This window comes from Scomber japonicus, chromosome 7 (genome assembly GCF_027409825.1).
Source record: "Scomber japonicus isolate fScoJap1 chromosome 7, fScoJap1.pri, whole genome shotgun sequence".
NCBI lineage: Eukaryota > Metazoa > Chordata > Actinopteri > Scombriformes > Scombridae > Scomber > Scomber japonicus.
The window spans coordinates 24,535,607-24,556,564 of NC_070584.1; the positions used below are offsets into that span (position 1 = coordinate 24,535,607).

The 20,958-nt window shown below is 39.9% G+C and overlaps 1 protein-coding gene across 1 annotated transcript in view; it reads right to left on the reverse strand.

Moving 5' to 3' along the window:
• tprb (translocated promoter region b, nuclear basket protein) overlaps positions 1-14,981 on the reverse strand; it is a 22,954-nt gene extending 7,973 nt beyond the window's left edge. Inside the window, exons 1-36 of the mRNA XM_053322645.1 lie at positions 14,831-14,981; positions 14,415-14,519; positions 14,248-14,321; positions 12,194-12,290; positions 11,996-12,099; positions 11,704-11,868; positions 11,430-11,522; positions 11,173-11,253; positions 10,883-10,970; positions 10,605-10,745; positions 10,341-10,444; positions 9,865-10,062; positions 9,636-9,743; positions 9,138-9,364; positions 8,779-8,942; positions 8,436-8,578; positions 7,437-7,585; positions 7,147-7,309; positions 6,862-6,996; positions 6,625-6,765; positions 6,299-6,467; positions 5,421-5,587; positions 4,919-5,071; positions 4,632-4,748; positions 3,954-4,157; positions 3,577-3,764; positions 3,293-3,440; positions 3,018-3,155; positions 2,734-2,865; positions 2,466-2,596; positions 2,075-2,285; positions 1,779-1,925; positions 1,280-1,478; positions 945-1,138; positions 353-426; positions 12-208 (exon numbers count right to left, since the gene is read on the reverse strand). Coding sequence (XP_053178620.1) covers positions 12-208; positions 353-426; positions 945-1,138; positions 1,280-1,478; positions 1,779-1,925; positions 2,075-2,285; positions 2,466-2,596; positions 2,734-2,865; positions 3,018-3,155; positions 3,293-3,440; positions 3,577-3,764; positions 3,954-4,157; positions 4,632-4,748; positions 4,919-5,071; positions 5,421-5,587; positions 6,299-6,467; positions 6,625-6,765; positions 6,862-6,996; positions 7,147-7,309; positions 7,437-7,585; positions 8,436-8,578; positions 8,779-8,942; positions 9,138-9,364; positions 9,636-9,743; positions 9,865-10,062; positions 10,341-10,444; positions 10,605-10,745; positions 10,883-10,970; positions 11,173-11,253; positions 11,430-11,522; positions 11,704-11,868; positions 11,996-12,099; positions 12,194-12,290; positions 14,248-14,321; positions 14,415-14,519; positions 14,831-14,981 — 5,200 coding nt within the window. The remainder of the gene's footprint in view (positions 1-11; positions 209-352; positions 427-944; positions 1,139-1,279; positions 1,479-1,778; positions 1,926-2,074; positions 2,286-2,465; positions 2,597-2,733; positions 2,866-3,017; positions 3,156-3,292; positions 3,441-3,576; positions 3,765-3,953; positions 4,158-4,631; positions 4,749-4,918; positions 5,072-5,420; positions 5,588-6,298; positions 6,468-6,624; positions 6,766-6,861; positions 6,997-7,146; positions 7,310-7,436; positions 7,586-8,435; positions 8,579-8,778; positions 8,943-9,137; positions 9,365-9,635; positions 9,744-9,864; positions 10,063-10,340; positions 10,445-10,604; positions 10,746-10,882; positions 10,971-11,172; positions 11,254-11,429; positions 11,523-11,703; positions 11,869-11,995; positions 12,100-12,193; positions 12,291-14,247; positions 14,322-14,414; positions 14,520-14,830) is intronic.
• Positions 14,982-20,958: the final 5,977 nt, after the last annotated feature.

Sequence of the window (20,958 nt, forward strand, 5' to 3'; positions counted from 1 at the left end):
GTTAGACTTACCTTCCTGGGTCTCCACCTGTGTGGTGGGCATGACAGTAGCAGTGGGTGTCGGGGTGGGTACAGTAGCTGGGGTGATCATAGGCCTGATGCTTGCCCTTGGAGTTGGTTTGTTCCCCGGGTTGACGGGTTGCTTGCTGGCTGTGGCCACTACAGGTGTTGGCTTAATGTTGGCAGTCGGAGGCTCGGAGCTGCTAGCACTGAAAGAAACAAACATCGGGGCTTGAGTAATGATTCCTAATAATGACTAGGAATAACTATGGTCTATTCATTTCTATGTATCTCTGTTGCACTACAGTAAACATATATATATAACAAGCAGCTTTTGCAGGTGTGTATCATACCTGCCCCTGTCTGCAGCTGGGGTTGTCTTCAGACTGATCTGTCTCTGTTCTGTACTCCTCTGCTGCTCCTGGGTCTAAAATCAGGACAGACAGACAAAAGTCATCATGGAGATCAACAAGGTGCTTTGAGTCATGATGCTGTAGAGTTCCACCCACGCTTGTAACCTACCACCGGACATACTTTCTTAGACATGTCTCATATTTTTCACCACTTAAGACCACTTATCCATTGTGTATTCAATGCAACACCCATGGAACAGCAGTTGTCTCATACCATTACATGACAAAGCATTAACAGACTTTAGAAATGCTCTTTGGCTCTAGGAACAAAACCTGAAGTATTTTAGGTAAGTTTTACAGTGCTGAAAACTTGATGTCATTTCTAGTTTATGGCAGCAAAACTAAAATCCAAAGAGAGTTTAGCTAACTAATAAAAACAAAAGTACTATGGGAGCTTTGTTTATTATCAGTTTGCTTTATGCTTGTTTTAGCAACCTTAACTCAATGTCTCTATGGGTATTCAAACTTAGTGAAAAAGTAAAAAAATTAAAAGAAAAATATTTATGTGATCACATGGTAAACAGTTTCTCACCTTACTAGGACCTGCCTCAGCTGGCTCGTCTCTTTGCTCCTGTCTCTCCTGTTGACCTCGCAGGTCCCTCAGTTCTCTCTCCTGTCGACTCAGACGGCCCTCGTACTGGGACTTGAGAGCACTCACTCGCACCTCCAACTCCTCACGCTGCTGCTTTAGCTCCTCATTTTCCTTCTGCAACTGCTCTTTGGTGGCTGGGCATAAATTAATTTGGTCTTAGATTTCAATCAAACATACAAGGAACATTACAATAAGAGGCAAATGGGGAGAAGAATTGAGGGGGAAAAAAGGATTATTATTGTAGTTTCATCTGTGGTAATGTAAGCTTCTCTAACCCATGAGCTGGTTGATCTTCTGCTTGGCATAAACGATGGCCTTCCTGGTCTTTTCCTCCTTGTCAGCCATCTGCTGTCTCAGTGTGTCCTCCTGGGAAGCCTTATCCTGCAGCTCCTGCCTCAGCCTGGTCAGCTCTGTCTGCAACCTGGATGACTGTTCCTGGGCATTGCGTGCTTCAGTCTCACGCTCTGTAACCACCTGAGGCAGACCAGGAAGACATGGTGAAAATTAATGTATGTTTAAAAAAAAAGAAAAAAGAAAAAAGATAAGCATGCTTATTCAGTGGATGGGATAAAGTAATTAATGCTGTCTAGCTACTGCCTGTTTCAATATTACTTTTGCAATGGCTTAAATTATTCAAGCTACATGATTTCTCAAACTGATCACAATGCAAGTGTTCTCTGCCTCTGATAAGAGGCTGAGAGGAACATGAGCCTGGCCACAGAGTCTACAGCCAAGTAAAATGTTTTATCTCAAACTCGACTTGTTATGTCTAACCTTGTTAATGTTCTCCAGCTGTCCCTCCAGCTCTTTGGTCTTGGATTCAGCCTGGCTCAGAGAATCTTTGAGGCTCTGCAGTTCCTGAACTGAGGCTTGACGAGCCTCCTCTTCTTGAGATGGACCTGCCGCGGCCTCAGCTACCATCTGGAGGACAGACAATATTGATTATGCTTAAAGCAACACAAACAGTGGTGGTGTTGACTGTTTCTAGTGGATTGAAATGTATAATACAACCATGCTCTTTTTTCTCAAATCTTTCGATTAAAAAATAGAAGCAGCTCCTGAGCTCGCACCTTGTCATGTTCCACTTTGAGCTCATCATACTGAGTCTTGTAGCGCCGTCCAATCTTCTTGACCTGGGTGATCGTCCGCGCCTTCTCCAGGAGCTCCTGGTTCTTGGCATCAAATTCCTTCTTTAGCGAATTCCTCTCATCAGTTATCTTACTCATGTTATCACGCAAGTTCTGTATCTGGCTTTGCAGGGATGCCGTTAGATTATTGCTCCTGTAGAGAGAAATGAAGAGATGGGGAAAATGAATGAACAAGGCAAAGAAATTGTGTAGGACTGAGTGGTGAAGATCTCAAGATGTCAAACAGATTGCACAGATTGCATGGAGAAAAAGACTGGTCTGTAACAACCTGCTCAGTAACAATTCAACACTTATGTTATTTATAGTCTCTCACCTGGTCACGTCTGCTTTAAGTCTGTTGCTCTCCTCAGTGAGCTGCTGAATACGTTTAAGGTGAGCCTCCTTCTCAGAATGAAGACGCTTGTACTCTTCAGGATCTGAATCTTTCTGCTGGCTCACCAAATGCTAAAACAACGGGACAAAAACCTGTGAGCTAGTGGTATGAATACATAAAAACATTAGGAATAAAATAGCATTATTATTTATCTTGACTATTTCCTATAAGAAGCTTTGTTGGTTTACTTTCTAGTCTATTCACTGACCTGGGTCCGAGCCTTCCAGCGCTTGATCTCTTCTTCCAATATCTTCTTTTCTGCTTGCAGCATCCCGCTCTTCTCACTCAGTTCGGAGTTCGCCTGTTGCAGTGGCATGATGTCTGACTCCAGCTTTTGCACCTGAAACACAAATGAGAGGAACTGAAACAAAGTAGATTGGGAGGTTCACTGGAAAATAATTCCCTAATAGAGTGAAGTTTGAACTGCTGTAGTTAGGAGAGTACACACAGGGTTGTGGTAAACTACAGTCTTTAAAGAACTGCAACTGTTACCTTAGCTTGGGTTTGCTGCAGCTCTTGCTCCATCTTGTCCCTCTCCTCCCTCAGCATCTTGTTGGACTCCATCAGGATGCTCATAGTTTCCGTCTTCTTCATCAGCTCATCGTGCTGAGCCAAGGTCTTTGCTGTCACCTGAGTCAGATGAGCATTGGTCTTAAAGTCACATACAGTTTTCTAAAAAAGGTCTAACCACAATTCAGCAATCTAACAAATAGTTGCTGTACACAACATTATTTGTAATTGTGAGATCAGTGAGTATAAAAACATACCTGCATCCTTTCCCTTGCAGCACTCAAGCTGTCCTGCACCTCCTTCAGTTCTCGTTCCAGGTGCTCCACTCTCAGGCGGTAACGCAAACTCTCCCCTTGGGCAACCTCAAAACGAGACTCTGCAATCTCTTTTTCCCGACGCACAAACCTGTGATAGAGAACAGATAAGTATGTCCAAAACAAGGAAGAGCATGGAAGTATAAGAGCAAGACCTGAAGTGGGCTGGATAACTGGATAGCTTTTTCCAAATTTACTGACACAGATTTTGTGTGTAGGACTCTTACCTGAGAATCTCAAGGACTTGGTCTTGAGATTTTCCCTCTTCAGTCAGGGAGATGTTCATGGGACTCTCACTTGAAGCACGCTGTAAATTGTCAGCCATCTTGCTACTCATTGTTTGGAGCTGTTCGTGCAGGAGAGTGTTCTGTGTCTGCAACTCGTCATGGCGGTTCTCTATCTTAGACATCTCCTCCTGGGACATGAGAAAAAAAAGATGTCCACATTATGTCAAAGGTTGATCTACAGGGATTACAAAATACTAAATACTAATTAGTATTATAAATACTAATAAAGTAAAGAGTTACTACAGAATACAATCTAAAAACCTATTGTTACATTTTTAAACTCTGTATTTGTCTACTTAATCAGCTCTTCAACCAACCTTGAGGATCTTCTCCTGCTCCCCCCAGGAGACCCTGGCCTCCAGTAGCTCAGCTTGGACCCTCTGGGCTCGCTCTTCCAGTTGGTGTCTAACCTCCACAGCTTGCAGGGCCTGAGCCTTCGCAGCCTGCAGGGCCTCCACATCTGCTGCATGAAGCATCATCTCCCGCTCATACTTATCTTGCGCCTCAGCTGCCAGCTTAGCCTTGAGAAAAGGAAAAAGATGTGATTTCATCTGTCCATAGATAACCAATTTCACTAAGCCTTACTGCTCACTTTCTTTTTCACCACCTGATCCATCAAATCATCTGGTTGGCAGTTTTACCAAATGTCAGACAGATGTAGAAATGGCTATTTACTTGACATTTAATAAGCTACACAGATTTTGGAGGGTTGTAATGAATCTCTACTCTGAAATACAACTAGTTGTGCTGAGGACTACAGTATGTAATCCAACCAGGAAAATATTTTGGGTCTAAATATGAACATGGGGAAGTGTAGTGGTTTTTACTAAAGAGATTTCTCCCATGAAGACAGGAAAGACATGGTTATTTGCATCAAATTAGCTGATTTTAATAACAATAACTGGCAATCCTATTAGTCCTAATTTGGAATTCCCAATAGGAAGAACCAATCATGATTACACTCTTCTGCAATTAATTGTGTAATGGCTGCTTACCTGATCCTGGCTGTCTTGTAGAGCCTGCTGCTGCTGGGTTTCAGCGACTGTCACTCGCAATAGTGCCGCCTGGCGATCTGACTGGGCACTGCTTAGACTCCTCCTCAAAGTGTTTATCTAACACACACACACACACACAAAATAAGAAAAAACAAGTCTCAGACTGTAAGGGCAATAAAGCAGTGAAACTTTTTTTTTTTTTTTAATATATATAAAAGGAAAATGTACAGCAATACTTGGACTTAATATGCGTGCAACATAACTTAATAATATGGGACTTTGATTACCTGCTCCTCCAGAGAGACCAGGGCTCTGTGCTTGAGCTCCTCCATACTTTGTTTCTCCTTCTCTGCATCAAGAAGCTTCTCCTGCAGCCTGCAGTGCTGCTCCTCAGCCTCCTTCATACGGGTTTCAATGGAGGAGCGTGCCTGCTCCGTTACCTGGACATTACACATTTTGCAACATTATATTACAGTTATCTTCTCAAAAATGTCTAAATGTGCAATATTATACCAAGAGGGAATGCTAAGAGTTCAGACATATGTGAAACATGTCAAAGTATCAATGGCAGACAATAAATACAATACTAATATAATAAAATAAGCCAGTCTGTTTGTGACCTGTGATATTAGAATATACAAATAAAATGATTTGACACCTGACATCTAGCTCACACATACTTTTTTGTATATGCAGGTAATTTTATCTTTTTGTGGCCAGTTGATTTATGAGAAGAGGAACATGGATAAGCAGTTTCTTTGTTTTTTTTGTCATGATAGTGTTCCCCACCTGTTTCTCTTTATCCAGGGAGTCCTCCAGGCTCTGAGCCATGGCTCTGTACTGCTCCATGCTGGAGGTGGCTGCCCTGAGACTCTCTGCCAGCTCCTCTGCCCGGCTTTCAGCCAAGCGCAGGCGGCCCTGCAGATCCTCTCTGTCTTGATCTGAAGCCTGCAGGCCTGAAAGCAGGAAGAATCAGTAACATGAGTGACTAAGGCAAATTTTAGACAGTGAGGTGAGGATGGAATGAGGACAATGATACATATTAAATATTTTGCTGGCCTCTACCCAAGAATAACCTTTTTAGATGCTTTTTAAAACGTTCTTTACTTGCAGCTTGAATAATAAAGTATGGCAACTTATTCCACTGAAACATGGCTCTATACATAACAGTTCTTTTCATGGCATTTGTTCTAGGTTTAGGAATTATAACATGACCCCAGTGAGGTGAGGATGGAATGAGGACTGATAAAAGAAACATAGCTAAGAGTCTGCTTAAAACCCACAAACATTTGTATGGCTGTGGTTTAGACATTTGATTGAATTTTACTGGGTCTGGTTTTATATGAAGTGCTAGAAACTACATGAGCTAATGAGACAGTGAGAAAATAGCATATACTTAAAGTGTATATGTGGGACAGCAGATGGGAAGAATGGACAGCATCTGTAAAATTTGAGTAATTTACTTGCAACCTAGCATGTAAAGAGCCACTTTTGTGTATGATAATTACACAGATGGTAACTTAGATTTATAAATCTCAGAGTTATAAATGATTTGGCGTCGAATGACTTGAAATGTTTTGCCTAAATCCAAAGTTACTACCAGCAAAAATACTACTCCTCTGTGCATGTTGAGTGTGTTGTCCCTGTATGTGTGTGTTAGTGCCAACCTCTGATGATGGGCGTGGAGGGGGTGCTCAGTGTGTGGCGTGCTTCGTTGCTGCCTTGCTGCAGTCTGTGTGTATTTAGCTCCAACTCGGCAGCACTCAGCAGCTCCTTGGTCTTCTGGTGTAAAGCCACCTGTGTTTCCAGCTGCCTCTTTGCATCCATTACCTGGATCTGTGCATGGACAAAAAAAAGAGAAAAAGATAACTACAAATAAAAAAGCATCTTCTACAAGATCACATGACCTAGAGTTCTCATAAAGTCAAACTTAATTGGAAATATCTTGTACTCTTGCAGAAAACACCTTGACAACAGTTAAATCTCTGCTTACTTCCTGGTTTCTGCTGAGCAGATGCCGCTGTTCCACCTCGTTCTCCAGCCTCTTCTGCAGCTGGGAGATCTCTCGTTCCTGTTTCTCCAGCTGGCCGTTGAGGCGCTGACGTGTATCAGTCTCTGAACGCTCAAGAGTGGCCTAAATAAAAAACAAACAAACAACAAAACCAACAGTTAACATTTTGAACCATCTTTATTTCTGTGTGTGACACTGAGTGAGAAACTGTTAGATTACCTGAATGGTCTGCAGGTTGGAAAGCAGCAGGTTCTGGCTCTGCTGTTGGCTTAGGATTGTCTCTTTTTCCTGATTTAACCTGGACTCAACCAGCTTCAGCAGGTCTCTCTCCTTTCGCAGGCTCTCAGCACGGCCCTAAGAGACAGAGAGAGAGATAAGGTGAAGTAAAAAAAAAATCAAAGACTGATGTATATTTCCTCAGTGATTAAAGAAATGGGAAAAAAACTAACTCGGGCATAAACATTGCCATTAAAAAAGTAAATGGATGATAGAACAAAGACAAACCTCAGCCATAGCAAGCTTCTCCTTTGCAGCTCTCAGATCTTCATTTAAAGTGTGGATGGTTTGCTCGTGCTTCTGTGTGGCAGCTGTCATCTTCTGTCCTTTTTCTCTGAGGGAGGCAATCTCTTTCCTGTAGCCCTCGACATTATCCTGCAGCATCTCGTACCTGACATTATTGAGATACGTAATTTTTCTAGTTGTCTATGAGCTCTCTTGTGTATTATTTAAACGTGTAAAAGGTTGACAAACAACAGACTTATGTTCCTGCTCATGTACATGTATTTCAAACTTACCTCTTAGAAGCAAACTCGAGCTGTGTGGATGTCTTTGCATTTTGGGAGCGGAGGTCAGAAAGCTGCTCCTGGAGCTTCTCATTTTGCCCAGTCAGTCCCTTGTCAGCCTCCACACGCTCCTTTTTATAGGTAGTGAACACCTCCTGCAACTGCAGATATAACCGACATTCTTACTTCCTATGGTTATTCTTGTAATACCTTTTTCGCACAAAAGAAACATTTAAACATGATGGGGAACAATGGACACACAGTACCAAATAAAGTTTCCTTTTTAGTTAAGCTTCACTATCACTCATTGTTTTTATAGACTGACTGAAACGTTGCTCAAATAATTTAAATGTTCACCCCTAACAGAGGGAATTGTTCAACCCTTTCATATCTGAAGTAAAATCCTGTTAAACTTGTATACAACTTTCCATGAATGTAGTTCCATCTGAAAGTTATACAAATTAATCACAGGTGTGTAGTTAGTATGTCTTTATATGTAAATGTTTATGAGTTTCAGCCTGCAGTTAAGACTGAATTAATTCTGCTTGGTATGAGAAGCTAAAAAGGTGTCAGAATTTTTCCAGTATGAAAACAGATTCTCCCAGTAGAGGCACATTGCCCTCTAGTGGCAACGTAATACAATTACAAAAGCATGTCACTTGCAGTGGGCAACAGTACGCGCACATACTGATCCACGAATATAAACACTATTCTTCAAACAATTCACAGAAATTGGGAAAGCTGAAGCCATGAGATTACTTTAATCTGGTAATACTTCATAATCAGGCCTGGATCTACAAGAGTTAGAGACAGATGTAATCCCATTGAACACATTGCGGGCACTGCTAAAACATACACCATGCAGCAAATCTACAAAATGCTCCTAAGTAAATATAACCATTACATTGTGGAGATGAACACACCTGCTGTACCTGCTTAGCTTTAATAAATGGATGCAAAAGGAAAAAAAAAACCCAGATATACTCAGTTTTTGGCAAAAATGGAGCTCACCTGTCGCAAAGCTGCCTTGGCCTCCAGTGCTTCAGCAGATTCTGCTGCCATGGAGATGAGTGCAGTGGGTGTTCCTGTGGTGGGAGTGGCTGCGGGTGAGCGCCGTGGGGTGGAGGTCAGGGAGAACTCCTCAGGTGGTGTACCTTAATCAAAAACACTTCAGTTCAGCCACACAGGGCAAACTATAATAAGACTGTATAAGTTAAACACTGAGATCTGACTGAATCTGAACTATAATTTGCTGGAGAACACCATTAAAAATGAAAAGCCATCTAATCATTAAACCTTTCCAGAAGCTTTATGCAAACTGTCATTAGTATATGACTGATCTCTTGTGTGTTACCTTGCTGAGGGAAACTGACTCCTGTTGCCTGGGCCAGCAGCACACGGTACATGTCCCTCTGCCTCACAATGGACTCAGTCATCTTAATCTGCTGGTTGCGTTGCTCCTTCAGGGACTCCAGCTCAACCTGGGCTTTGTCCAAACTCTGCTCCAGCTCACCACGCCTGTGATAGTTCATACTGATTAGCCCATCTGACATATTGATTTCTGACTTTTTTACCGTACATAACATAATTATCATTTTAATCAGGTGAAACTGTGATGTTGACATAGCCGATGTTTTGCCAATCACTGAATTGGCTGGTGAGACATCAAGAAACACATGGAACCAAGTCAAACCAGCACAGAGTCAGACATACTTATTGCCGGTGGCCTCGTGCTCTTCTTTCTCTTGGGCATCGCTGAGGTCCCTGAGGGCCACCAGAAGACGCTGGTTCTGCTTCTGCAGCTCTTCCACACTGCGGAACGTCACTAGGTGTTGACTGATCACCTCAGATGTGCTGCTGATATCGGCTGAGCTAACCTCCTCCTCATGAATCACATGGTTTCCACGAGCCTCTTCCAGCTCGATAAGGAGCACACGCACCTAACAAGCAACGTAAAGAAGAACTTTGAAAGTAAGCATTTACAGGAACCTATTTATAGTTTCATTTTCTAAGAATAATTATAATCAGCATGTATGTTTGTTGGGCTTTTGTTGTATTTTGTTTTAATGTATTCTGTTTGTCTTTATCATGGTATTATTTGTTTTTTAAACATTTTTTGTTAAATGTTTTTGCTGTGTTGTATTTTGTGGGTTGTCCTAATAAAGAATTTCAATATATACCCCATAAGAAGGGAGATGATAGCAAACCCACCTGCTGAGCCATGTCTGAGAGCTGCAGTTCACACCTCTGGCTGTCCCTCTCCAGGACAGAGGAGCGCTTGTTGGCTTCATCAGCCTCCTTCTGCAGGCGGTGCACCTCCTGAAAATATAATTAATCAGTGTTGACTTTAAATCCATATGGGACATTACATCTTCAAAACAAGAAAATTACCAGCATTACTACCCCACCCTGTTCAATTTCAAAGAAAACCAATACACACCGTCACAGCCTGCTCCAGCTTGGTGGAAAGACTGGCCACTGACTTCTGCATGCGCTCATGTTCGTCTCTCTGCCGTTTGAGGATAGGGGCTTTTGCTTCCACTTCCTGCACGATATCATCCAGGTATTTGTTGACCCGTTTGTTCTCCAGGCGCTCCAACTGCAGCTGCTCTTGGCTCTCCACATAGGCAGTATACAACTGGCCAAAAACAAATAAATACAATTAAAATCTTATGTCAAAATAACACATGAAACTAAACAAAACAATCAAATTAGTCCTTAACAGTGGAATGAAAATGTTGTTGTCCAGCAGCTGAGCCATGAGAGGGTCTACAGATGGCATTACATCATATGATATTGGAAATCCATTTGTGTCAGTCTACTGGAGCTCATCAATGAAAACTCATTCTTGCAAGCCAAGTAAGAGCATTTACAATAAAGTCTGTAGTTTGGGCATTGATATTTAACTACACATACCTCAGTTAGCTTCATTCCGGGTTTTATCTTGGATACAGCAGCTGCTGTTGGAGACATAGTTGTCATTTGCTCCTCTGTGATCAAAGATGTTGTGCCGACAGGGCCTAGACATATAAAAGGAAAACATAGATCATAAGTCATTGTAATTTATATAACTAACACAACCCCTACAAGGCATCACATCAACTTCACAAAAAGTATATGTCCTCAATGTAAACCTGTATTTAACAGATTTGGACACAATTTAAAATTGGCCCAACTGACCTCTAAGTTTAGAATTAGACAGCAGATCATTGGCATTGTCCAGTTCTTTCTCGAGCCCCTGGATCCTCTCCTTCAGCTCAGCAACAGTGTTGTCTGTGGCACCATTCATCTCCTGCAACTTCCCCTCAAGGGCCTTGTTTGCTGCAGTGACAGGAGGAAACCGAATAAATGACTGGGAGTACCAACAACTGGAAACCCATTTAGCAGGTAAACCATACAGTTTAACCATATGTTAAATAATGAGAATGGTAGTTATGGTTATTGTGGTAGCCTCATACCTTCTCCAGCATCTTTCAGCAGCTTATGCAACTCCTCCACTGCTCGACTCAGTTCTTCACTTTTTGCCTCAGAATCTGCTGCTGCTCCCTGCCGCCACAACGAAAAGGTTAATGTTGGCATCTACTATATTTTTTACTACAAATACATAATATTTATCTAATATATGATAAAAGAAGAGGTTGCTTATTCCATATCTGTGAAACAAGGACACCTTGTTGACTAAAAATGGAATTTTAGTAAAAGTAAAAAGTACCAGATTATTTAAGTTTGTTTTAACACAGGAACATACCTTGTATAAATTGGAAAGCTTAATGTTGGCATTCAGCTCATTTCTGAACTTTTCCTCCATGGTGGCTTGCTGCTCCTTGGACTAAAACGAGTAAACAACCACATATTCACTTCAATTATTAAACTTCACAGTGAGTGTTACAATAGTTGCAATTGTTACAATACACACAACCAAAATGTGATTATTGTCCGACTAAAAAAACCCCAAAAAAGACAAACTGCAAACTTTTGGGAGGCTGCAAGAAACAGCACACATACTTCTCTCAGCTTGCTGATCATGTCCTCATTCTGTTTCTGAAGGTTCTCATTTGAAGTCTTCAAACTGGCCACTTGGTCTTGGAGTCTGGTCAACTGGAAATCACAAAACCAAAAATATAATTAAGTTCTGACCATGACAGTGAGCACTAAGTTGAATGTGACTGTTTATAAAGTAAAGTGCAAAGTGCATCCAGACACCATCTCTGTTCAGGTGTTTACATTCATTATCACTGTAAGATGGATATATACAGTAAAGTAAAATAAAGAAACATGCCTCATCTTCTTTGTTCTCCAGGTTGCACTTCAGTTCCAGGATCTCGTTACCCTTCTGTCGGGACAGGGACAATAGCTCCTCACTCTTGGCCTTCAACTCCTCATTCAGCCAAGATGTTTGGCCATTCAGCAGCTCCTTTTCTTGTTCCATACGCTTCTCCTTGTACTGAAATGGCAAACCACCACAACATCATTCAGTAATTTGTAAATAAGACAACATGTATAGTAGAACATAACAGCTTTTTACAAAGTCACTTCCTCTGTAAACACATCTGAATAACAGTATGTCTCACTTTAATGTTGACTTCAGCTGCTTCAAGCTCATCCAGCTTCATCTGCAGAGCCATTTTAGAGGTGTTGACTTCCACCAACTTATCATTGAGTTGCCTCAAGTCATCTGGTGGGACAACAAAAACAAAACAAAACATTGATTAGTATGTTAATACAAAACATTTAAAGAAAAGTCTCTAGACTAATTCATTTGTCCATACCATTTAAATGTTCCACTTCCAAGGATCTCCTTTCCAGTGTTCGTACAAGTTCAAGCTTTTCTCCCTCCAGTTCTTCCTTGGCCTTTGACAGCACCGTCTAAAGGCAAACGTCTTAATATTAATCACAGTGATTTCTAGGCATGGCTTGCAAATGAAGTTATACTTGTAATGATTATATCCATAGTATTAGTGGTCATCGCTTTCCCCATCATTCAGCTGAATTAAAAGGTATGGTCACATTTCACTTTAGTATGGAAAATATTCGCTCCATCGTTTATTCTGTCCAATTAAAGCCTTTCTGACGGACAAATAGGGCTGCAACTAATGATTAATTTAATTATTGACTCATCTTCAGATTATTTTCTCACTCATTGTGTTAATTGCCTAGTTTATAAAGTGTTAACACAATAGTGAAAATATTTTCCATTTTCCCATTTATAATTTCTCTAATGTGACATCTTCACTTAGTTTGCTTTGTCTGACCAACAGACCAAAAACATAAATATATTCACTTTTCTGTTCCCTCACACTTGAGAAGCTGAAACTAGAGAATATTTGTTATTTTTTTGCCTGGAAATGACTGAAATGATTAACAAAACAGTTCTTGATGAATGTTTAACTGACTGCAACTGTGTCCCGTTTACCAGCCTTTTTAAGCACTCAGTCCTTCTTACACATCGTTAGAGTTAAATATGCTTATTTATCTGATCTCCATTAAGTATGCCCATAGCCAAACTTAAGGAAATGCAAGGGAAATGTACCTCTTGGAAAATATTCCTGTTACTACCGTGTAGATGCAACAGCACCACTTCTAACATGTAAACCCTCAATACAATTGATATAGGTTGGGTTAATTAGAACAGATAATATAATATGCAACGACACACAGGAACATAGAATATGTTTAAGTTTGCTTCCAGTTGGGGGTTAAGGGAAATAATGATATTTGGAGGCTGAATCTGTTTGTTTACTACTTACACTTGTGAAAAAATGTTAGACATCATAGCAAAAGCCTTAAAGCTGTTTAAACCCACTTTTGTAAAACCTGGCTTATGAAAACAGAAAAAAGACCACGTGAGACATTAGACCCAGATCTAAATCCACTGTACACATAGACTTGTCAAATCTGGACTAGATTAACATGGTCATTCCAGGAATTGTCTATACGTCTAAGTATCGTGGTTCTGCCCTGGTTGTGGTCTGCACAGGTGGGAAAAAACAGGGAAATCACCCTTTTCTGGTCAGATAGTTGAGCCCAGAGTTCAAACTAAACATGGTGAAGCAGCTTTTAGCTGTTATACTGCACACATCTGGAACAAACTACCAGCAGAACTGAAATCAGCCCCAAATGTGAACATCTTTAAATCCAGATTAGAAACACTTCTCTTCTCCTGTGCTTATGATTGAGCTCTTTTAAAGCACTTTACATTTTAATCTTTCATTTGCACTCTATGTCCTTTTAATGATTTAAAAGCAAATTGCTTATGCTGCAAACTTATATTTAATGCTCTATTCTATTCTAGTCTAGTTTTTATTTTTTCTGTACTTTGTTTTTATTTTTTATTATTAGTGGGTTTTTTTTGTTTTTTAAAAAATGTATGATTTAATGTTTCCATGTTTTCCCTATTATTGGGTTTTGGTTTTATTTTTCAAATTGTATGTTTTTAAGTAAAGCATGCTGAAAATAAAACTGCCTTGCCTTTTTGTAGTTTCCACAAATAATAAATAAATAATAAATGTTTAACAAATCTGAAAGTCTGTTTCAATCAGCCCCGGGAGTGTCCTTGTTATTTCTGATCCAGATTTGACAGGTATAGGAAATCTGGATTGACTTGGTCTAATGTGGTCTTGATGCGAAAAAGAGTGGTGAACTCGCCCCTTTCTCGAATTTATAAGCAAAATAAAAAGGTTTCATCTTGTGGTAGGATGTCTAACACTTTGCCACAAGTTTAAGCCGCACAAAAACTTATAGCCACTCGCTATATATCATTATTTGTTTCTCAAAGAATAATGATTAAACATCACATAAACAAAGCGTATTTTGTTTGCCATACCTGCTCTGATGACAACCTCTCTTGGACATTTTCATATTCCTTGTTTTTCTCACGCACACCTTTGAGTTCATCCACTGAAAAAGCCAAAATCATATTGTTAATAGCCAAGAAAAGCTAAATCAAGGTAATGCTAAGTACAGACAATATTTTAAAAAGTTCACTATTACCGAGCTTGGTCAACTCTTCTTTGAGTTTAATGTGCTCTTGAGTCTGGGATAAAAACTCTTCCTGACACTGAGCAAGCTGTTTCACTTTCTCAAAGAAGTGTTGCTCTGTAAGAAGAGAAATATGATCACAAACAAACAAAAACAAACATCAGAAAATGTCACAATGTTGACGCTACGCAGGCTAGCTCAGGTTAGCATTAGTTAGCGTCACATTTTAGCTGATCTGAGGAGTTACCGAGGACTACCTCTTAAAGCCTTACAAAACATATTGAACAGTCTACAATTGAAAGTGTATGTGTTAGAATCGTCCAAAGCTAAATGATTCACTTTAACTTTGCTCAGTCCTTCAAACGTGTTTCATTACACGGTGAGCACTTTAGCACCGCTAGCTAGCTAAATAACGAGTCATGTCTTACCGCTGTCGACTCTAAATTGTTCCTGTTGTGCTTTCAAAGAATCGATTTCATATTGCTGATCTGACAGGATCTTCTCGAGTTTGTTCTGAATTGTTTTTGGTAGCTTTGATATTTCGGAGCTTTCAAACTCCTGCAGCAGCAGTGCCGCCATTTTTTCCCCGAGAGCACCGCGTGCATGCGCAGTTTGCGATTTGAGTTTGTCACGACTACTAGAGCATTGTGGGAAATGTAGTTAATCTATGTACTCTATCACAAAATAATGACTTATTTTATGACTTACTAAGTCATAATTTTGAGATATTAACCACTTAACACACGCCCCTGTTTTGTATGTTGTTAGCCTAAACGACATGGCCAAGTTGTGAGCAGCACAGATCCCACATAGTTTGAGACTCAGAGATGTGTCTGGTATCATTGGAAAGGAAACACTCAGGATTCTTGTAAAAGTGTCTGTGTGATTCTGTGACTTACTGACAAAGAGTGGCAGAGGTTACAATGATGGGGTTGGCTTCATGCGGTCCAAATTTGGAGTCAAAAGACCAAAAGATGAATTTTTCAGAATTATTTTTCAACAGGTATGTCCATGCGTTTTCCTCAGGTCCTTTTTGGAGACTCCAAATGGACACTTGGTTACCAAAGCTGTATAACCGCAATCAAACACCTATAACTTCACATCCCCTTTGCCTACAATCAAAATCTTGGTCTCTAATGAAAGCTGACGCCATATTATTATTATTATTATTATTATTATTATTATTATTATTATTATTATTATTACATATAACCATATTTTTTGTTTGGCCATATCTATCTATCTATCTATCTATCTATCTATCTATCTATCTATCTATCTATCTGTTTATTTTGGTATAAGACATATGTTAAGTCGAAGAAGAACCAACCGTGTACCAAAATGCCGAGTGCGTAATGATATATGGTTCAACTCTTTTACGCACAGGGCGCACGCCGGTTACGCTTGGAGTTTGTTTATGGACAGCCAAACTAATAGCTTAGTGTCATACACCGTTGGAAACCTCTGACTATTGGCTAAAAGGTTATCAACTTCATTTCACCGAATATTTCCATAGGCTAGAACAGCAGTCAATCAAAGCCATGTCGTCATTGTTGTCGGTCACAAGTCCTCATTGGCTTTGGAGACATGTACTGCCTAATCCTAAACACCGATTGGCTTGTGTGTGGTGTCGTCAGAAGCAGAAGAGGCTCACGGTCGTAAACATCTAGTCACGTGTACTCTGAGATGGCCGTGCAGGTCAGGAAATTACGTACACGGACCGTATATGGTTTGTTATTTGTGTTATTACGTTACGTGTTGGACTAAATACATGTTGACATATTGAGGAAAGTATTTCGGTTTTATGGAAACGGATTTCATATTTCACAAGAATGGATACTTGGCGAGCTGTACAGAAAGTCCTGAGTCATAAGATGATCGTTGTGGATAAAGGGAAGACTTTGAAGGTATGTAGGCATTATAGCTTTTCTTACTTAGCTCAGGGGCTAGCCGAGCTAATCGCTAATACTATTACGGCTGTGAGCAACCATATAAGTCGTGAGTGGTCTTGAATGAATCAGGACAATCTAAGCTTTCCAACGATGTACGGCATGAATATATATGTTTAAGGGTTGGTGTTTAAAACATCCAGAAGAACTTGTGGCTACCTCCTAACATCCGTCCCGTCCCGTAAACGGAACAGCGTGCGTTAAGTGGTTAAATCATTATTTTGATATATTAAATAATTATTTTGAGAAAGTTTCCCACCCACATCACATTAGCAAAAATTGGCTTTGATAACTGTGTAAGAAAAGTACTATACAAATAGATTTGACTTGACCAGAACAGTATCATTGAAAACATATTGGTATCTCCTTATTTTTAGATAAATTCGTATTATATTGAGATAGTATTGTGAGTTACTAAATCATTATTTTGAGTTACTAAGTCTTTATTTTGAGGCAGTATCTCATTTTTTGAGATAGCTTCTCATTATTTTGAATACGTTTCTCACTGTAATAAATATTTTTTTTATCACATTGGCAGAAAAGGGTTTCCATGCACATTGGCAGTCGGTGCTTAAAGATCCCCTTAAGACATATTTTATAATGCATATAAAAAAATACTTGATAATTTGTGTCCGATATGCCACCCCCCCCAAAACAAAATTAATTATATTGTTAAAATACTTCAAATTATATCTAGTCCTTCTCCCTAATTAACCCCCCCCCCCCCCCCACACACACACACACACATGATTAATAAATGTTCCAACCTTCTTCTTAATTTTTTGCCTTTTCCAAAACGCTATACTTTGCTGGGCTTTTGGTTACCACCTGTGCGGTCCATTTTCCGCTAGGTGATAATTTTCCAATACACTTGTTGATACAACCTATTCACAGTGTATTCATACTAACCAATGATCACTTGCCTAGATGTGATGATTGGTTAATAAAGCAGTCAATCATGAGACTAAACCTTATTGGAAACAACTATTAGTTTATTCCAGTTGGATAACGTTGCTATTGCTTGGAAACCTTGTAACTCCATATTTTGTTTTGGACATACTAGGTTGGCCCACATTGCCCAAATGGTAGACATTTTCCTGTTGGACACAAGATGTCTCCAACTCCACTGGAAAGTCCATTCTCAGTGTTTGTGCACTGGAGGCTTCGTCACACTTGTTGGACCAGGATTGGCTACCAATTTGTGATGTCATAATAATGCTCTAAGGTCCACCACTTAAGGCTGGCTTTTCAATGAGCACAGAGAAACTTTCCACTTTCAGCAGATGAAAATTAAAAAAAACTTCCAGTGTCAAACATCATATTCCTTTCTTAGTCAGTAGATGGAGCCAAAACATAGACTACTAAAAGACATCTGTATGTAAAGTGACATAGTATGTGTATGTGTGTGCGTGCGTGTGTGTGTGTGTGTGTGTGTGTGTGTGTGTGTGTGTGTTTCTATCATTCATTCATTCATACTTCAAACGGCTGTTGGAGATCTCATATTTGGTTTTAGAGTTCAGGTTAGTGTACAGGTTAGGCAATTCATTATGATGGTCCCTATAACTACTGGAGTGTGTTAGTGCATCTGTACACATGCCTGTGTGTCACTGAGGGGGAGTGGATGTAATTCAGTTAGGAATGTCGAAGGAGAAGCTTAAGTTGTGCACTCCTGGGAAGTCCAGATATGACCAAGAAGAGAAAGCAGATTACAGTTGTATTACAGTAAGGTAGAAAACAATATAACCCATAACAACACAGAGCAAACCACAAACCACAATAACAACCCTCTCCCAGTTTGATTCAATTCATTCTGATGTGGCAATGACAGTAAAAGGCATCATGATTTAAAAAAAATAAAAATGTTTCATTGTGAGGACATTTCTGCATTGTGAAATGTCACAGTGTTCCAGTGTTGTACTGTCAACAGTAGAAAGCTGTGGTTGTCTCCCATAACCTTGTTAACCAAAAGTGGGTTAAGGTTAGTTTTTACTCACGTGTGGCCCTCTGTCTATCTATAATACTTTCCACAATGAGCTGTAACGTGTCCTACTGCCTACAAAGTAACCAGAAATAAATGATTCCGATGACAATTGAGTACATTGACCTCCTGTCCTTTGGTAATATATTAGGGCATTTGAAGTTTATATTGTACAATCACAAATATATACATAGTTGTTTTTGTCAAAAGACCTGATCTTTACTCGACTAAATATCTTCAAAATTACAAAAACCTAGTTCGATTGAAATAAGCATGATTTATAATTACAAGGAATTGAAACAACATTCAGATCAGAATTTAGGGAGATAATAGGAAAATATTATTTAAAAATTATATGAAAACATTTAAGAAATGTAACCCTCCCTTTAGTGGGTGCGGTAAGGGTTATGCTTAACCTAACCATGCTCCAAAGTATAATTTTATTTATAATTCAGGGATATTCAAAGACTTTGAATTCATTAAACCACATGTTTTGTACAAGTGCACAATTATTAATATTTGATTGACACACTTTAAGTTTCATTTATTTCTCCATATGTGGGCTTTAATTGCTTCCATAGTTTTAGTTTCAGTGATTTATTAACTATGTCCCTGGTGACATATGCCTGGTAGGCATTCAGACCCTGTCTGGACCAGTTTTGACAAATACCTGAGTGGTTTATTGGTTCATAACCAAGGAGATACTTCTCTAAGACGAACGACTGATGGCACGAACATGAGAAGAGTTAAGACAGAGGTTTGCTCCAGGCAGCAGAACCATTTTTTTTACACTTGGCTGTCACACCTTGATTATAAGATGTACAGTAACCTATAGCAACTTGCTGTGCAAACTTATTAATCTGAGTCAGCCATGTTGGGTGTTGTCAGCACTTGTCACACAATTGTAACCCAGAAACATGGACACTTACACTGCAATCCATAGTGTTTTGAGGTTGTAGATGTGTGATTCATGCTGTCACGTTTTAAGTTCTACATGACACTAAACAAAGGCAGGGGTAAACTTTCAACTACTGTGTAGGAAGTTAAAGGTTAGAGTTGGTCAAGACATTTTACCCATCCGCCTACCCTTTCCTTGATCCCTGTCCATTCATTCAAACAATGAGTAAAGGGAACCTTGCGTGAGAAACACTAGTGAGAACAGCACAATGGTGAAATGTGGTGTGGGGGTGGCATGTGTACTATATCATTTATTTTCTGCTTTGTTGTTCATTCTTCCTCTAATAGCACTGATCACTTCTATCCTCCCTCCTCTTCTTAACCCTCTGTTTGCTCATCCCATCTTTGTTTTTAGTAAAAACAGTTATGTGTAAGTGTAATCTAGTAAGTAAATGAGTCAAACTATAACATTAACCTCACTTCATAACTGAAAACAATGAGTCATATGGAACTTACAAATATCTAAACTGAGTGACATAAAAAGGGGTTCCATTCATGATCACACCCAGCGAGCAGCCAGCGAGTTATGTCATCTCTTCCACATCCGCTGTCCATATTTGGCCATAGATCTCAGTGCTGACCTCTACTACCGTGTCATGACATCGCCTCAGTGAAACTGGCTTTTATGTGAGTGAACTAGAGCATGGCAGCTGGCCTTTCCACAAGTCCAAACACAAAAGCAAAAAAAGTTCTCCAATTAGTGAAACAGTATAAACAAGGGAGGAATCAAAACGTCAGATATGGGGGTGGGATCAGAGGGTCGGTGCAGGGGTAAACATTGAGGTAAACATTTGTTTGAGAGGAGTGTTGGTTCGATGAGTCAATCCATGTTGTGGGGCTTGTTCTAAGAAGCGGGTTTGCAGAATTATCTGGGCAACTTTGCTGAGGAAAACCTCATGATGTAGGAGCATTGATAAAAGCTGTTCAGAATTTTACTCAGAAAACTTATCCAGATTACTCAGTAAACCTGCTTCTTGGAAGAAGTACAAGCGTTTACTGGATATTGATGCAAAATACGCCTTGTCACATGAAAATGGTTAGTTTGTTTATTTCAATCTTACATATGAGTCATCTTGTATTGAGGTAAATCTTATCTCAACCCAGGTTTAGATTTTTGTAGTGACTTGTGTTGCTCTCATTGAACCCTGTTGGAAGAATGCCACACATACTGTACTTGGCTGTGATGTGTGGCTGAGGTTGAGAGGCATATTCCCATGTAGAAGCACCTTTAGGTGGTGTGAACTTTGTGGGGCAGTGATGGCACGCATATTCTGTCTGAATAGTAAAATTGTATTCTTTGGTGTTTTTTCTGCCACTCTTGCATTTAGTAGGCCATGGATCAGTCTGATGCACATGTTTGGGCATCTTGGGAAATTCTCTCTTTGTCTCTTGCAGGAGGCATCAGAAGTCCATCAGTTAGAAACCAGACAAGCCAGCCAGTTAGAATTGAAGAAGTCTATTGGATGAGAGGTGAAATGCGTTTAGATGTCTGCAATCAAGTCCAGTTGCCCTCGATTTGACCCACCTTGGATGAGGTATCAAAAGGGTTTTGATAAATCTTATACACGCTACATTGTGAAAGTGAAGTATTACAAGCTAGAGGCTATGCAATCCATGCCAGATGTGGTGCTGCAAAAACACTGACACATGTATATCCTCAGAGAAATATGTG